This window comes from Chelonia mydas, chromosome 1, assembly GCF_015237465.2.
Source record: "Chelonia mydas isolate rCheMyd1 chromosome 1, rCheMyd1.pri.v2, whole genome shotgun sequence".
NCBI classification, from domain to species: Eukaryota; Metazoa; Chordata; order Testudines; family Cheloniidae; genus Chelonia; species Chelonia mydas.
Genome location: NC_057849.1, coordinates 208,037,534 through 208,056,331, shown reverse-complemented (window position 1 = coordinate 208,056,331; position 18,798 = coordinate 208,037,534). Strand labels below are relative to the sequence as shown.

At 44.2% G+C, this 18,798-nt stretch overlaps 1 protein-coding gene across 3 annotated transcripts in view; it reads right to left on the bottom strand.

Annotated features, from left to right (window-relative positions):
- The window catches only part of LOC102933139 (antigen WC1.1), a 64,098-nt gene that overhangs the window by 22,406 nt on the left and 22,894 nt on the right, over positions 1-18,798 (bottom strand). The window contains exons 2-6 of one of the 3 annotated variants that reach the window (XM_037911434.2): positions 17,292-17,597; positions 13,340-13,660; positions 5,395-5,709; positions 4,850-5,164; positions 1,845-2,162 (exon numbers count right to left, since the gene is read on the bottom strand). In XM_037911434.2, coding sequence (XP_037767362.1) covers positions 1,845-2,162; positions 4,850-5,164; positions 5,395-5,709; positions 13,340-13,660; positions 17,292-17,597 — 1,575 coding nt within the window. The remainder of the gene's footprint in view (positions 1-1,844; positions 2,163-4,849; positions 5,165-5,394; positions 5,710-13,339; positions 13,661-17,291; positions 17,598-18,798) is intronic. The other 2 variants (XM_043544357.1, XM_043544412.1) reach the window with 2 other exon arrangements.

Below are 18,798 nucleotides of genomic sequence, written 5' to 3'. Positions count from 1 at the left end.
CTTCCTCCCCCCGGCTCCCTTTTTGCTGTTCTACATGGAGTTAGATGTCCTCTGAGCATGTCTACCAGATCGGACTCTGCACACGAGTTAGGCACAGAAATGCCTCTTTTCCCCCAGTTCCTGGAGCACACTCTGAGACTGGTGCCTCCCTGCAGCTCAGACTTACATCCACACTGGAATAAAAGACTTGTGTTATGGCTGCAGCTGACCTGAGTCAGCTGACTCAGGCTCCTGGGGCTCAGGCTGCAGGGCTAAAAATTCCTGTGTAGACCTTTGGGCTTGGCTTGGGGCCCAGGCTCTGGTATCCTCGCAGCACCTGACCTGGGCCAGTCGCAGGTGTTTAATTGCTGGGTAGACATACACTTAGGTGCCTGTCTCTGTGAGAGGGGCAGAGTTTAGGACACACCCCTCTCACTAGCATCTCCCATTGACTAATTTATAAGGCTTCCTGCCTAGTGAGCTGGCTTTTGTGAGTCCCATTCTAAGGCTCCTATCTCTTCCCACTCATTGTATAGGATGCCTAACTCAGGTGTTGTAGATCATGTCATTCCTGTGATTTTCTAAGCTCTTAAAAGATAAGTTTTGCAATGCCTACTTCCTTTGTAGGTCCAGGCTTTAGTGATCTTTCTTTGAGCTCTCACATCTCTATTGTTTGCAACAGGTCTTGGCTATTCTCCTGTGGCTACAGCACTGCCTTTTCTTTGTCCCATGAAACTCTATTCAGATTTGGCTAAGATCTACAGTGTTCAGAATTGCCATTTCCCTTGTCTCATTTGAGTTCTTCAGGAAAATGTTGGCAGCCCGTCAAAATCACTGACCCTTCACTAACACTATCATCAAAGCAACAGCAGAGCATTCACTGTTCTGTGACCAGCTCGGAGTTACCAGAGCAGCTGTAGAGGGGGAAGAGAGCAGGACTGGGTTCCTGCCCACTCCTCTGTAAATCCCCAAACCCAGCACTTGGCCTCAGTGGCCCATTTACCACCATACCCCACACTCTGGGGGCAGAACATGGGGCTAGAACCCTGAGAACCTGGCCATGGAGTAAAAGAGACACAGAGTGGATTTCCCCCAGCCATCCTGCTGTCACAGCACATGGTCCAACAGAAAATCCCACAATCTGGGGTAATACATGGAGTGGGAGTTCCCCCAATTTTGAAGGTGAGGGAGAGAGAGCCAGACCAGGCTGGATTTCCCCACAACCATCATGCACACCCAGCAACCCATTCCCTTCTTGGATAACAGCCTTCTCCTGCTGCTAGCTGACGTTGTTAGTTGTGCAGGTTAAATAGTAGCAGCAATCTGGGCTCTCGTGCCAAAGGTATGAAGTAGGGGTCAGACCCCACTGAGGAGTCACAGGGGGAGGTGAGTGGTAGGGGTGCACATGATAGAATTTGGTTTTACCTCTCTCTTTTTTATAGGAAATTTCACATAAAACTAAATTAAAAGAACGTTATTTGGGTTGCAGATTCAAGCTGTCAAAAGTTAGGAAATAGATTTACGTTTGCTAGTGCAACCTTACCATGGGCTCTTTGTGCGTGTGCATTATGATACCGACTTGGGAGTATTTGATCACAGACTATTTTTTTCACAGGCCCCACTCCGTGCACAGGCTGGATTGTGCGGAATTGCTGAATTGCTGCTGGCGCTTAATCGCTAATGTAGTTATGCTGTTGTTTCTGCATATAACACACATACTTTTACTGGAGACGGTCCATAATGTGAATCTCAAATCCATATCTGTTTGAGATCTCAGCACAAGGTGGGTGGAGGCAGGCCCTGGGGTGGGTCATGTTCCTATTGGACAAGGACAGGCTGTTTGTAAAATGTTTACAGTAAATCACCTGAGCAAACAACACCGACATCCTCAGTAATTCTTGCCTGGGCTGTCTCAAATGCGGAGATGTTGCAGAGAGTCAGGCGAGTCTCATTTCCTGCACACTGGACACTTCTCAGCCCCACAGGGCCCGTTCCTCGCCCAGACTTAGGGGGGTTAAAAGCTTTCTCAGTAACTCCGCACTGGAGCTCCCTGCACACCACGCTGGCATCGTTCATGTCCCACTGATCATCCAGCACTCTGCCCCACACACCGTGGAGGGAAATCTCGACTCTCCCATCGCACCGGCTCTCTCCATTCAACAGTCTGAGCGATTCCGAATGATCTGGACCCAGGAGAGATGGGAAATAGACTGTGCACATTAGGAACAATACAAACTCTATAGTAGCTCAGTGAATAAAATGACCCATATTCAAGTCATTGCATTGATACAGGCATCTGCATGTGTCACAAGGAGGTAGTGATCGTGTGTGGCAGTGGTGTGTGTGATACAGAGATCCCTTGGCAAAGGACTCCCCAGTCCTTTGAAATTCTGTCCTCAGACCTGACAAACTCACTACACCGAACACACATCTTGTAGGGAATTTATCCATAAGGGGTAACAGGTAGGTGTCTACAGAAAGCTCATAACTTATCACGACTCAGAACCATTATGAGATGTATGTGCAGGTAACATTTAAGTAATCATGGAAGTATATTGAATGGAGACTTTAAAGTTAGTCACCAGGGATAACAGGTCTCAGGGATGGCCCATTCAAGCAGGAGGGAGCTGTCACCCCTCCCTGGTTAGCCGGTGAGGTAATGCGAGGCTCAATTGCTCCATTCCCAGACTATCAATGGAAACCCTCAGAGACAACTGCAAACAATCAAAACCAAAACAGAGGTAAAAAAGGTAAAAAAGGAACAATAAAACAGCAGGGAATCACCCTGCCTATGAATATAGACAAAAGACTGGTTCAGTATAACACAGAGTAGGAGAGGCATTCTGGATCCTGTCACTGAGGAGACATTTTTTGGAGCAGGGGTGTGTTTGTGCAAGTTTGGATCCTGATTCCTGTGAAGCCAGACAGCACTGCAACAGACTTAACTTTTCCGGGAAACCTATTTTTCAGATAGGAAAGGTAACTGTTGATAAGTGTAAGCCTTAGGTCATGTTTTATGGTTTTGTTTTATATTGTAACCGTTTGTTTTCACCACTCTCTCTTGTTTCTAGTGAACTTTCTTTCTTAAATAAATTTTCTCCTGTTTTATTATAAGAGCTTACAAGTGCTGTGTACTATACAGGAGTTTACATTAAAACTAGTAAACTGGGGCACACTGCACTTTTGGAGAATCTGGGTCTTCTGTGAGTAGCCAGTGTCAGGGACTGGATATCACAGAGGAATGATTCAAAGGGACTTGGAGTCTAGGATGCACCTCGTGTTAACCTGCAAGGCAAAGACATGGCTGACATAGCCCAGAGGAGAGTGTTTGAGTGACTAACAGGCTGATGATGTTAGTGATCTAACACCCACCCACCACGGGCAAGGCTACCTCTTGCCAGAGGCAAGAGACCACTTGGTGCCCTGGGTCCCTCAAGAACAATCACAGTTTAATCAGAGTGTTCCCGCAGTGCACAACACTACAGCTATTCTCTTCTGGAGACTATGGGGAGAAAAGTACAACTTAGAACAGCCCTGAATCTGCTCTTAGTTACACCAGGGTCCGGGCAAGGCCCTACACAGCACCAGAATAAAGAATGTAAATGTGGCTTAAAGCTGCCTTCCCTGCCACCCAAGTGCAGTGACTGAGAATCAGGTCTACGGTCTCAATGAGAGTTAAATATCTTGAAGACAGAGAATGACACCTGAGTAGGCAAATGGGTTTTGTGACTGATCTAAGGGAGTTTGGCCAAGGGACAGTGACCAGTGAGTCTTTGTGCCAAAATCTCTAGAAAGAACAGAAAAGAGAGAGAGAGAAAGACTCTGTTTACAATGGGGAAACTCTAGTACGTGGTCCCACATAGTTTGTTTTGTTTGTTTGTCTTGATTTTAACACAAAGAAATTAACTAATAGATCCAAATATGGTGCGGTGGCAGTCACTGCATACTTATGGTTGGGACTGAGTTTCTTTTATAATTTTGGCCACCCTCCTAACTTATCCTAATAAAGGAGTATTGGCCTCCATGTTGCCCATTGAAATCTGTGGTAAAGGACCATTTTCACTGTCTAAAAAGTAAACCAGTTGAGGGTGCATCTTAAAGTACAAAAGGGTTCACCAGTCTAAAAATCATTTAATGTTTCATTGCTTTGTTTCTTGACAGAACAAGAAGCAATGGTCTCAAGTTGCAGTGGGGGAGGTCAAGGTCGGATATTAGGAAACACTATTTCACTAGGAGGGTGGTGAAGCACTGGAATTGGTTACCTAGGGAGGTGGTGGAAACTCAATCCTTAGAGGTTTTTAAGGCCCGGCTTGACAAAGCCCTGGCTGGGATGATTTACTTGCTTTTGGTCCTGCTTTGAGCAGGGGGTTGGACTAGATGATTCACTCTGCATCATGAAGAAGAGCAGAGTTGAGTCTGGGGGGCTGAACTGAGGGGTGGCAACTCAGAGGGAACAGAACTGATGAGTGCCTGGGTAGGGACAGAACTATTTGCTGGGCAGGGGACAGGCAGATGTGGGGGTGAGCGCTCCTGCAGTCGGGGCCACAATCATCTTACCCAGTACAGTGGGGCAGCCACCAGGGGCACTCTCGGTACCAGTCTGATGAATTCTAGCTCTGTCCTAGCAGCTCCTTTCTGTTGGAGTCAAATGCTCCTATTCTTCTTGTTCAGTCTTAGCATCTTCCATGATAAAATGGTCTGGGAGGCAACATTGCTGAAGTGTGGAATACAGGGATTTCTCCAGGTAGTAACTATTATTTTACTGCATGATCCTTGATTCTAGATCATTCTTCCTCTCCCTGTGCTCTGGAGGGCAGTGTCAGACACTGAGGGGCAGGTGTCATTAATCCAGCATTTCTGCTGCACTTACCTGAGCAAATTACACTGGCATCATTGTCATGCGGGCACAGAGATGCCCCCAGGGCAGTCACAGAGCAATGGCCCAAATGGGGTTCAGTCCCTTTACAATGAAATGTGTCTCTCCAGACAAAGCCTGTTCCTTTCCCAAAATACCCTCCTCCTGGAGCTGATACAGCGAACCCACAGTCGAGCTGATGACAGAGAACGTTGGCATCTGATAGATCCCAGTGTGAGTCACAGACAGTTCCCCAGGCACCAAGAACCTGGATCTCCACCCTCCCTGAGCACGCTGTGCTGCCGTTCACCAGCCGGAACCCTGTGTGCCCTGGGGAGAAGGGAGAAGGGTTTAGAGAGGGAGCCTTGGAGCAATTTTATATCAAATTATAAGTACGGGAAGTCAGGGGTGACTGATCCCTTTCTTATTGTTTGGGTTTTACCGGAAGCTGATGGCACCCTCTTATCCCAGCTCCCTACAGAGTGAGATTGTTCTATTGCTGCACCCTAATCTAGAATACACAACACTGGGATTTTAAAGACATCATGCTGAATTCTTACTTGAGCATATGGCGCTGGCATCATTTGCATGTGAGCATGTCTGATTCACATGTGATATCCTGGGACAGTACGCAAGGTGTGACTCATTCCCCACGCACTGCAACTCTTCAGTCCAGATCAGCCCCTGTCCTTCTCCAAAGTGAGCTCCTCCCGGGGTAGATAAAGCTCTTCCACACTCTAATTCATTACAGATAACACTGGCAGCTTTGAGATCAAAGTGTGCATCACAGAGTGTAGCCCATGTTTCACCATGTCTTATTTCCACACGTCCTGAGCAGGGATTATCTCCTCCCACCAGCCGAGGCTGTGAGTAGCCTAGAGAGTCAATCAATCCATCAATGAATGTTACACTTACACTCCATACTCGCCACTACACCTTTCAGTAAATACACATGTTTTTCAAACTTTTTCATAACAGTGTTTAGAAATCATGGATTATACCTATGAGTACATTAAAAAATACAGTACCTGTAATTAAATATCTGTTCTTGAAATATGGACCTTTGTGTCACTATTTAGAAACGAACACTACTGTCAGTGTTTTTTAACTAATTGTGAAAGATGTGAGAGAGGCCTGTATTATTTTATGAAGCTTTGCTTGGTTGCTTGTTGTGTTGTCTGCTACAGGATTACTAGAAGTACTCCAAGAAGAGGTGTGTTCTTAATTCAGTTTAGCTAACTTGGGTTAAATAGCAGTGAGGACACACCAGTTCAGCTTTGAACTCAGGACAGGTCTATACTACAAACGCTGCATCAGCAACTGCACCAATGCAGCTGTAGTGCTTTGATGAAGACACTCTAAGCCGAAGGGAGAGAGCTCTCCTGTCAGCTTAGTTACGCCAGCTCCACAAGAGGTGGTAGCTATATCAGCAGGAGAAGCTCTCCCACCAACATAGCACTGTCTACACGGACGGTTAAGGTTGGTATAACTAGGTCTCTCAGGGGTGTGGATTTTTCACACCTATGAGCAATGTAGTTATACCCATAGTGTAGACCTGGCCTCAGATTAGCTGTTCAAATCAAGCCCAGGGCAGCCTGAGGTTGAATTTGAGCTGCTAACCTGAGTTAAAAGGCAAGTTGCCATGTTTTCACTGATATTTTAATTAGAGTTAACTAATGGGGGTTAGGTAACCCACGTTAAGAATACACTTTTTTGCAGTCTATGCATTCCCTGAGGGTTAAATCAGACCTGGATGGTTTGTTTCCACAAGAAACAAGACAATATTTTAGATAACTCATTCACTGATATTCAGAAGAAAATACAGGTGACAACACCTTTGAAGTTTTAACACTGTCCATGCTGTGATCAGCTGCTTGGCTAGTGAAGTCGGGGGAGATCCAGGTGGGAAACTGGAATAAAATGCTTTGAAATGGATAAAAAGAATGTCCCTGAAGAGCAGGCAGAGGAAGTGGTCAAGTTATTGCTCAAGGGGAGCAAACTGATACAGAGACAAGCCCTGGAGGATGGGTCTTAACTTTTAAGCAGCTGGACCTGCCTAAGTTTTAAGGAAGATGCTAAGCTTTAGGTAAGATAGAAGCATATTTGTTGTGTAAAAACTTGTTCTGCCTTATTCCTGCTGCTGCGATTAAATAATACTGATACCGAGGCAGTGGCAGTGCATAACCAGCTGGCTCTGTCCCTGATGTAAGGGCACTCTGCATTGGAGATATTCCCTGGGGGAGGTTGCACTTGTCATTTGGCCCCGTGCTCCAGGTTAGCTCTGCCATTAACCTGCTGTCTGACCTCAGACTAGTCATTTCACCTTTCTGGACCTCCGCTTTTTCCTCTAGTCTTTGTCTATCTTTTCCATTCAGACTGTGAGGCAGAGACTGACTATTTACTTTGCATTTGTACAGTGCCTTACTGAAAACAAAGGCAAATTTGTATTAAAACCAAAAGAAATGTTGCCAGAGTAAAGACTGAGAAGAAAAAATGTGTAAGGACCTCAGGATTTGGCAATATGAATGGGTCTGAGTCTAACATCCGGGGAGGCAAACTTTAATTGCAAGAATAGGCATGATTTTAGGAGTCAGAGAAGAACACTCCTCTCCCCAAGTGCGAATTGAGGGTGCAAATGTATTTATTTATTATTATTACTTATTTTTATTATTAATTATTATTATTATTATTTATTATTATTATTATGTTATGGTAGCATGTACGGTGTGCTAGATGCTTTCCAGACATTCTAGAAGGGAAGGTTCCTGCTACAGGGAGTACGTGGTCCAAGGACAGAGAGACAGGTACAGAAAGTTTAGTTTTATACAAAGAAAGTTTTATACAAATTAAACCGATTTACTGGAGACAGGATGGCATGTGAGATAATTAGTGTTGCCCACTCTCCTACTGTACTGGGTAAGATGATTTTGGCCCCGGCTACAGGAGCTCTCACCCCCACATCTGCCTGTCCCCTGTCCAGCAAATAGGTCTGTCCCTACCCAGCCACCCATCAGTTCTGTTCCCTCCCAGGTGCTAGCCCTCAGTTCAGCCCCTCAGCCTCAACTCTGCCCCTCCAGGGAGCTCCGCCCCCTCCCAAGCCAGTGCTGCGGGAGGGGCAGCGGCATATTAATGCCTAGGCCGGGAAGGCCTAGGGCTAGGGTGGCAAATTTTCAGGGGCGGCAAATTTATAATAGCAGCCAGAGGCTGCTTCCCCCAGTGCCGGTTTGTACCCTCTGCCCCCGGCCCCGCCCCAACTCTTCCCTGCCCCTATTGGTCCCCTTCCCCAAATCCCCACCCCAGTCCTGCCTCCTCTCCTTCGCGAACCTGTTTCATGCACAAGCACTGGCAGGGAGCGGGGAGAAGCAGGACCTGGCAGCACGCTCAGGGGAGGAGGCAGAGGTGGAGCGGAGGCGAGCTGGGGTGGGGCGGCAATTATTTCTGGGCCTAGGGGCGGCAAAATCATTAATCTACCACTGGGGAGCGGGGAAGCCTGTTGCTCACAAGAAGGGAGGGAAACGGGGGAGAAGAGCCACCCTGAGCTGATGGCTCTTTGCTCCCCCACCCTCCAATGAAAATGGCTTCAGGTTGCTGAGGGAAAGGGGGAGGAAGAGAGCTCTGCCAGAAACAGTTATGACTGGGGTTGTTTTACCCCAGGAGGCGGGCAAGTAAGGCAGCCAGCCAATCAGAGGACTCAGGATGGAGCTTCTTGCCTCATCATAGGACTGAGCCCTAGACCAGCCACAGTTGTGTCACTTGTGGAAAAAATTGCAAGAGTGGGCAACTCTGGGCTATAAGAGGGACTAAATGTGAAGAGGGCAGGGCCCTTGTAGATGAGATCCCAGAGGCCACAGTGTGTGCAGAGGGACATGTAGTGAAAGGCACAGAGATTTTAGAAATAGAACAAGGGGGTTTTTCTGCTTTGCCTTCGGGTTTCTGAGCCTTTAGGGGTCACTCGTTCAAACTTTTCAACCCACCCACAAAGGCTAGAAACTTCCTTTTGAAAGTATGACACAAAACAAAATGGTAAGAGTTGGTACCACTGCAGCTGTGAGGAGAGAATGATATTTTTGGTCCCACCTCTCGCCTACAGCTCTAGCAGGCGCAGAGGTCGTGTTTTAGAATCCGAGCCTGTCCTACCAGAGCTGCTGGAGCCTGAATCCCCTCTTCCATCCATCTCACCTGTTTGCCTTTCTGGGATCCGCACCAGCTCATCCTTTGCCCATGTCTGGCTTTAGAGCATGAGCTGTACAAAGGGTCCAGCCAGGCCAGGAGAGCACTGAGCTGCCAGCCTCCTGCTCACCTAGCTGCACCACTGGCAGCTCCTCCTTCCTTAGATTTTATTTATTTTCCCCCACGTGTTCCACAGAGTCCTGCAGGCTTTTATTTGTGTGTAACCCTCACCTACGGTTGCCAGCCCTTGGAGTTCAGGATTCAGCCTCTAGAGGGCCTTATCCTAAAGGACCACAGCTATAATGGCTACTAGAGCCTCCTGACCCCATTTCCATCCTGCTTGGAGTTAGGGGTGGGGACAGAAGGAACTAAAAACCTTGTCCAAGGCCAACAGGGAGGCTTCTGCATGGGGGATCTAGATGAGCAGTCCACTGAACGTATGACAAGCCAGAGCTGCACAGCTCTCAGCAACAAGACAGACTGATTTTACACAGAGGGTTTTAGTTTGGAAGCTGGAAGAGAGACAGCACCACTCAGAGATTCATGCTCTTAGACTCTAGCTGCATGGACCAGGCAGCACCAGCATTTGGAGAGAGAGATCCTATCTGGGACTGGCTACCGATAGCCAACTGAGACCTTAGGAGGATTCCAGACCAGGGAATAGCAAGCCTAGTTGGATCCAGGACATGATCCTGCCCCGTTCGGGGATGGAGAAAAGCTAAGGGGACTTTTGTGTAAGCTGGCCAATGCTGCAGCGGTGAACACACTATACCAGGATACACAAACTCAGCCATACTGTCTGCGTTGGTAAGGTGCCAGGCAGACAGCTGGGTTTGGAAGCACTTATGAGTGTTAAATTGTGGAGAATAAGCTTACTTATTACTAGAGATGACCAGCAATTTTGCCACTCAAGTTATTGGTTTTATGGTAAGTATGAATGAGGGTGGGTGAATATGAATGTTGTGCTGGGAGTTTTGTACTGATTTGTGCGGGTGGTGAATGAGGGGTGTATGCTAAGGTGAGGAGCTGTGTGTGTTTGATGTTATTGTGTGTTCTGTAAGTGATTGTGTTAATTTGTATGTGGGTTGTGTTGTGCTGGGAAAGCTATGTTGATTTGTTTGGGTGGGTCAGTTGCCTTGGGGAGTTTGTGGTGAGTTGTATGGGTGGCAAATCAAACTTTGAAGAACAGTGGCATGTGGGCCAAGGACCCCATGATCTGTGCTGTCCCTCTTGTATCACTGACTCATTACAACCAATTAAATTGTTGCATGAAAATTAGCTGTAGAGTAGGGGTGGTGAATGGTTGAGTTAACTCTAATATCACAATGGTCTAGGACTCTTGGCATGGCATAGATGGGTACGTTACCATTATATTATATATAGATTAGTTAACCTTAACCTTTTCCTTCCCAGTTTCCTGTTCCCAGTAAAGTTACCACCACTGCTATGCTGTTATTTTTTATGTGTTCTTCCTTTGCTGGGGTTTGTTTTATTTACTTGATTGTCTCCTGTGAAAAGGCAAATAAAAAAATAAAATAAAACTAGCACCTATCCGCGGGAACAAAATAGCTGTAATCAAAACCAGCATGAAATAACTCCCTAAAAAACTTAATAAAAAGACAAAATAAAAAAATAATAAAAAAAAGAAATTAAAAAACAAGCACTCATCAAACAACAATTGATTAGAGCATAATCATTCAAAAATCATTGGTCCCAATGAAAAAAAATCATTATATAAACAGGGTGCCTTGCCATGAAACTTTGGGTTTGTCCTGCCAAGACTTCCCCAGAGCATCGTGTCGCGAATGACAGAACCCAGCTCCTACCTACCTGGCCACTAGATTGCATCGGACTCTGGACTGGTAACTATAACATTGACTGGCGGGACAGTGTGTGTGTGTGTGATTGAATGCATATGCTAATTGTTGTATCTTCAATAAACATGGCGTATTGTCTTTTCCCCTGAAAAAGATCTTGTGTGCTTCTTATAAGCATAACAATAGTAAGTGCCAGGGAGAGAAAAGGCCATACCCCAGGAGAAAGGGCACCTGTGTTAGTACATCAGGTGCCAATGCCTTTGTCTGTCACACTGTGTACTCAAAGAATATGTCTATGTCCAGTGGAGGGTGTATGTGCACAGGAGACCCTTCCCATACTAGATGCAATTACGCAATTTTACTCAGCCCTTGCACAACCACAACAGGAATTTGGTGAATTCTGATCACTCCATTTTATGATAGATACTGATAAATCAGAGAATGCTATAAGGAGTGAGACTATGCAGACACACTGTGGACTGGGGGGAACGAAACTGTGGCCAAATGCACCCCTGTAATCACACCCTACACACTATTGTAATAATCTTTGTATAAAATATGCCTTCTGAGGTATCATTTGGAAACTAATAACTCACTGGGCAATAATATCATGGGTAAAATGTGTGTAGCATCATTATGTGTGAAGTTATGAAATTCCCCTGTATGATGTTAAAGGGACACATTCAAATTCTTGTGGTCTGATTAGGCAGAACTGGTCAAGTAGGTCTTAAACAAAGGGATGTGCAGTTACCTCAGTTTACATATACTCTGTAAACAGAGTCCTCAGACAGCAGGGGAGAAAATAAAGGAGACAAAGAAAATCTGCATCTCAGAACACACAGGTGAAAAAAACAACATGAAGCATCTTTCCTCACTAGATTCCATGTCTCCTTCTGCTCAGCTGGACAGAATTTTATGAGGGGGACTGAACTATATAAGTGAAGGGCAAACACCCCTGGGTATCTCTCTTCCTGTCCATCTCCCTCTTTGTTCCTAAGAAGAAAAACAAACAACTATTGGACTTTGGGGGAGGGGTCCTGACCTGAAAAGTTTGGTCTGTAATGCTGTCAGAAGGATGTGGTGAGGACTTGACTTTGAATCAAGTCTAGTTTGTTACATTAGGCACTACAAAGAGTTTTTTAAATTATTTCTTGTAACCATTTCTAGCCTTTATGCCTCATTACCTGTACACACTTAAAATCCATCTCTTTGTAGTTAATGAACTTGTTTATTCTTTAATTGAATCTACTCCAGTGTGTTTAAGTTAAATTGTCTGGGTAACTCCACTGAAGGTGGCAAGTTGTTGTGTACTGATGCTGAAAAGAGATTGGACCTAATATCTCTGGACTGTCCAAGAGAGGGCTTGACAGTACAGAACATACATTTGGGGGGAAAATCCAGGATTGGGAGTGTGTTGGGGTCACCTTGCAGAAATACCGAGGCTGGTAAAAGTCAGAGTGTAACCCAAGTGAGGCTGGCAGTCTGCAGTTACACACACACGGTCAGGTTGTGACCTGCATGCTAGCAGGCTGTTTGTGAGCAGCCCAGATGGGAGCTATTGCAGCAAGGCATTGTAAGACCCCCGCACTGGTCTGGATTGCACTCTGAATGTCACAGAAACTAATGAAAATATGAGTGTAAAAAGATCAGGGAGGAAGAAAGGAGACAAGGAAGGAAAAGGAGGAAGACAAGGAGCAATGGCCAAGAGCTAAAAATTAAGGGCCTGATTCCCCATTTCCTTTCAGCTTGTGTCATCTATACCTGTACTCCATGACTACAATATGAATGAATAATGCCAGGACCAGTCTGACAGAGTGATATCCAGTTTGGTAGCATTTTACATTCATTCACAACATACCCAAAAGTGAAGAATCAGGCTCTAAATTTCACTCTGGTGGTTGGGAATAATTTTCTAAAAGCCTGAATGATCATGCAGTTGAATAAACACTGTGGGAGATAACAGATCTACCATTAGATGCGTGACATGAGGTTAGACAAGACTCTAGTGGGAAATGCCTTGCATGATGCTGTAATTGGATCTGGCTACTCTCTGCCACTAAAAGTTCCTATTGTCTGATACTTTCTAAGCTCTCAAATGGCTGCATAGAGAAAAGTATGGGTCTGTTTCCTTTGAAAACATTACTACTCAACAGGATTTTATGGGCTTTCCAGATAGGCACTCCAATGCCGTGGTGATAGGTGCAGTTTAAATATGTACATAGAATAGCTTATTAAATACCAATACTTTCCCTAGTTTGGATATACAAAATAAATTTGAAACCCATAAAAGGAAAATGGAAAATGTGGTATTGAGACAACTGCAGTGAGGTTAATAAAGGGGACTCTAAAGATATCTGGGTTGGGAATTACATAGGGATTTGCTCACTATAATGTGAGAGTAATAATTTCAGGATTTGATCATATTTACCCACTTCTACATTAATTTGTGGGAATGGAACAAACTCTGGATTCAATCCCTTTTCTCACATGGCAAGTAGAAGGATGGCTGATTTCTTACCTGAGCAGGTCACTCCAGCATGGAAAGGATGAGAGCATGTTAACTTTACATTCCGGGTTTCAAATCTGCATTCCCAGATTGTTGACTCACTCCCATGACAAACATCTCCTACCACCAAGTATGGTGTGGAATCTTCTCCAAAGTGGGCAGCACTATGGACACTAACTGCAGAACCACATCCCAAGTGTTTGCAAGCTACTGCAGCATGTTTCATAGGTGAGACAGTAGAACACAGAATGACGCTCAGTTCACCAATCTTAATCATCGCTCTCCCAGCACATGGGTTGCTTCCATTGACCAACTTCAGATCAGTAGCTCCACCTTCAAGTAGAATCAGGACAGAGTTATTGGAGAGAGCACTGAGCCACATCCCCATTATTATTACTAATGGAGCTAGTCAAATAGTATTTGAAGAATATAATACTGTAACTCCTCGCTTAACGTTGTAGTTATGTTCCTGAAAAATGTTACTTTAAGCAAAACGATGAGTGCAGCGGAGGGCAATGAAAATTATTTGGGGGCTGGGGGACATGAATTATGAGGAGAGGCTGAGGGAACTGCAGAAGAGAAGAGTGAAGGGGATTTGATAGCAGCCTTCAACTACCTGAAGGGGGATTCCAAAGAGGATGGAGCTAGGCTGTTCTCAGTGGTGGCAGATGACAGAACAAGAAGCAATGATCTCAAGTTGCAGTGGGGGAGGTCTAGGTTGGATATTAGGAAACACCATTTCACTAGGAGGGTGGTGAAGCACTGGAATGGGTTACCTAGGGAGGTGGTGGAATCTCCATCCTCAGAGGTTTTTAAGTTCCAGCTTGACAAAGCCTTGGCTGGGATGATTTAGTTGGTGTCGGTCCTGCTTTGAGCAGGGGATTGGACTAGATGACCTCCTGAGGTCTCTTCCAACTCTAATATTCTATGATTCTATGATTTGCAGCAAATATTGTACAAAGGTCGTTGTGTGAGGTGTCTATGAAAAGGTTATGATTTGCTGGTTATGATTATGCTATCTGTATGTGTGTATCATTTTTGTAGTCGAAGTTTATGAATATTGGCTATGTACTTATCTCAATGTGTAGCATTAGTGAAACATTTGGTCAGTTTCTTGAGAAAGGAATTTGCAGATTAAGTGCCCAGTCAAAAAACACTTAACTGACAATGGACCTCAGGAGACTCCAATCCACATGAAAAGTCTTCCTGGGATGTTCAAGGTAGCATGTGAGCAATGGCTGATCTCCCTGTAAAAGAACTGAGTCATGCATGGACATGTGACTTGCCCATGTGGCTACAAACTCCATGTTGTTGCTGTGATTTTGCACAAGAGAAAAAAGGGGTTTCCGCCCACAAGAGAAAGAATATAAAAGGCCCTGGAAATCCCTCCGTTTTGTCTTCAATCCTGCTTCTTACTTCTGGAGGAACCTTGCTACAAACTGAAGCTCTGAACAAAGTACAGACGCTCCCCAACTTACACAATCATTCTGTTCCGCGTAACTCAAATTTTGCGTAAGTCGGAAATGTATACCTGATCATTAAGCAAAAAAAAACAAACCCCTCCTATTTCTAATTTATGGAACTTTTTCTGTAAGTGCGGATTTGCATAAGTCGGGTCTTGCGTAAATCGGAGAGCGTCTGTACTGAATGACCCATCCCAGCTGTGGATATACTTCAGAGACTTGACTTGAACCTGCCGTTTATTCCATCACTGCTACAAGCCTGAACCAAGAACTTTGCCATTACTGTATGTAATTGATTCCATTTAACCAATATTAACTCTTATTTATATTTATTTTTTTTATGAATAAACCTTTAGATTTTACATTCTAAAGGATTGGCAACAGCATGATTTGTGGGTAAGATCTGACTTGTATATTGACCTGGGTCTGGGGCTTGGTCCTTTGGGATTAAGAAAACCTTTTTTCTTTTACTGGGGTATTGGTTTTCATAACCATTCATCCCCATAACAAGTGGCACTGGTGGTGATACTGGGAAACTGGAGTGTCTGAGGGAATAGCTTCTATAACTTAAGGTTAGCCAGTGGGGTGAGACCAAAGTCTTCTCTGTTTGGCTAGTTTGGTGTGCCTTAGTAATAAAAGAAACCCAGCCTTGGGCTGTATTTGCCCTGCTCTAAGCAATTTGTCCTGAATTGATACTCTCAGTTGTGTCCCGCCAGAGGCAGCATCGTTACAGCTTGTTCCCTGTCCCCCCATTGACTCAAACCCTCCCAAGTGGTTCATAGTTAATTCTGTGTCCTTCTTTTAGAATGGCACGCCCCGCACACAGCCAATAAAGTTTGCACAGAGTAGCAGGGAGGGAGAAAGGGAGAAGAGAGAAAGGGGAAAGGGGCTCTACCCAGTCCCACACACTTTTTTGCTTCTTACAGGAAGTAGGTAAGGGAATAGATTCAAAAGTTTTATGACTACTGGAACTGAAGATACCTCAAGGGAGGAGAATTCACCAGGATAGGATTACTTTGGCCTGGTCTACACTTAAAATTTAGATCAATATAGCTACATCACTCAGGATGTGAAAAATTCACACCCCTGTTCACCATAACTATTCCAACCTAATCCCTGTTGTAGATGTGGCTAAATTGATGTAAGAATGAAAGTTAGATTAACTAAATCGATGGAAAAGCCTTCATTACTGTAGGAAGCATCTACACCGGGATGCTCCAATAGCACACCTGCAGCACCATAGCTGTGCTGGCGTAGTGCTTGTAGTGTGGATACACCCTTTGACTGTAAGCTCTTTGAGGCAGGGACCATCTCTTTTTCTGTATCGGTACAGATGAAGCACAGTAGGGTCCTGGTGCATGACTGGGGCTCCTAGGCACTATGGTAATATTACCGATAAGAAAGAAATACATTTTCAAAGAGGAAGAGGAGATGATGATGACAAAACTAGCACAGGGCCACGGGTCTTGTCTGTGCTTTCCACCAGCTACATGAGCATTCTGTTGAAGCTAAGTCCTTCTGAATAATGGAGGAATATCTGCAGGACAGTAACAAAGCAGTATCTACAACTGATCAAATACTAAAAAATGAAGTTAGTGAATTATTTGCATATTGATTCAATCATATCTCAGCTCCTTAGCATCGCCACCTTCAGGAATATTCAGAAATCTAACCAGACACTCTGGTGACCTTCCCCAGACCTGGTGAAGACCTCTGTGAAGCACAAAAGCTTGTATCTTCCATCAACAGAAGTTGGTCCAATAAAAGATGTTAGGATCCTGGAGCAGGGAGGTGGGTGGAGTATGTGATCCATTGTGGAGGGAAGAGAATTATTAGTTATTAGAGAATTGAGGTAAATTTGTGAACCTGACTCCCAACCTAACTCTATCTGTCTATTCTAGCCTAGTGTAGGCTTTTCTATAGAACGTATAATTGCAGCAGTTATATACTACCTCTCCTACTCCTACACAGCGAGGTCACCAAGGCCCAGGATAGATTGTCTGGAGACTATTGGCCATATTAGTTCATACACATGAATTCAAAGTTGAACACACATATTTGAGCAAATCTTCCAATGTCTTTCTAGGTGACACAAGGTAGGTGGGGTGGAGTTTAATCCCTTACTGCTCCAGTCAGTCCTGTACTTTCCAGCACCCATACTCCCTTCTTGTTTTTGCATTTGTTATCCCACATACTCAGTTGTGTTCTGGGCCTTGTGGTCCCTTCCCTCAAGCAAGGGGTCCAACATTTAGTTTTGGGTGTGCCTAGGCTCACCTTTTTCCAGAATCCAAATAAACCTGTCATTTCCAGGAAGAAATTATTGTGGGCTGGAAATATACAAGTGGCAAGATGTCTGGTTTCTTACCTACACAGGTCACTCCAGCATACTTTCAGGATTTGATCATATTTACCCACTTCTACATTAGTTTGCAGGAATGAAACAAGCTCTGGATTCAGTCCCCTTTCTCTAATGCCAAGTAGCAGGATGGGTAATTTCTTACCGAAGCAGGTCACTCCAGTATAGAAAGGATGAGAACATGTTGACTCTGTATTCAGATTTTCCAGTCTGCAGTCCCAGATTGTTGATTGATAACATACATCTCCTACCATCAAGTATGGTCTGGAATCTTCTCCAAAATGGGCAGCATTATGGACACCAAGTGCCTCTCCGCATCTCAAATGTTGGCAAATTTCTGCAGCACGGGAAGCAGTAAAACACAGCTTCATCCACTGACCATTACGTTCAATCTCCACTCTCCCAACACATGGGTTGCTTCCATTGAATAGCCTGAGATCAGCAGCTCCACCTTCAAACACAATCAGGACAGAATTACCAGAGAGAGCACTGAGCCACGTCTCCATCATTATTATGAATGGAGCTGGTCAAATAGTATTCAACAAATATAATATTTGGCAAATAGCAGTGGTTTATGCTTTGTGAATCTTTCACAAACAAGTCCCAATGTTTTTTCTAAAATATTCTATATTCTCTGTTTCAAAATATTTCATTGGCATTATACGGAGATGGTAAAATTGTTAATAATGATACAAAAAAGGCAGGAGTGTTCAATAAATAATTTTGTTGTATATTGAAAAAAAGCAAGATATTTTAGTCATATCACATGAGGATGATGAAATACCTTCTAGTCCATTAGTAACTAAAGAGGATGTTAAACTATTTACTGGGGATAAACATTTTAAAATCAGCGAGGTCAGATAACTTGCACCCAAGAGCAGGCTGAGAAGATTTCTAGCCTGCTGATGTTCATTTTTAAGAAATCTTGGAATACTGGGGAAATTCCCAGAACACTGATGAGATTACTAGAATGGTTGTGTGACTGGGATTCCAGGGGGGCCACAGTGAGATTGCTTCATCAGGGAAAACTGCAAAGAATGGGACAGACAATTCCCCAAATTGGTGCTTATTTCTAATCATTAGATTCACCAAGCCAGCAAGAAAACAGCTTTTACAATACCTACTGGTTACCCAGAAACCATAAATACTGTTCCCTTAAAGCAACCCAGACTTGGGCTCCCACCCAGACAGCCAAGTCAAATATGATGAGGGGATGACTGAAAATCTTGTTTATCATATAAAAAGTTGTACCAATCCCAACGAATCAGACACATTACCCTCCAGGTCAATGAATATTTCAGATCTTATCCAAATACATGCTTACAGCCAATTCTTATTAACTAAACTAAAATTTATTTTTAAAAAAAGAGAGAATATTGGTTAAAAGATCATTATATATACAGATATGAATAAAGTTCTTTGGTCAGTTTCATAATAGAGCTGGTGAGCTTTAGAGTTGAAAGGAATTAGTTTAGTTGAAACAGAATTAGTTTAAAGAAAAGGAGTACTTGTGGCACCTTACAGACTAACAAATTTATTTGAGCATAAGCTTTCATGAGCTACAGCTCACTTCATCGGATGCATGCAGTGGAAAACACAAGTGCCACAAGTACTCCTTTTCTTTTTGCGGATACAGACTAACACGGCTGCTA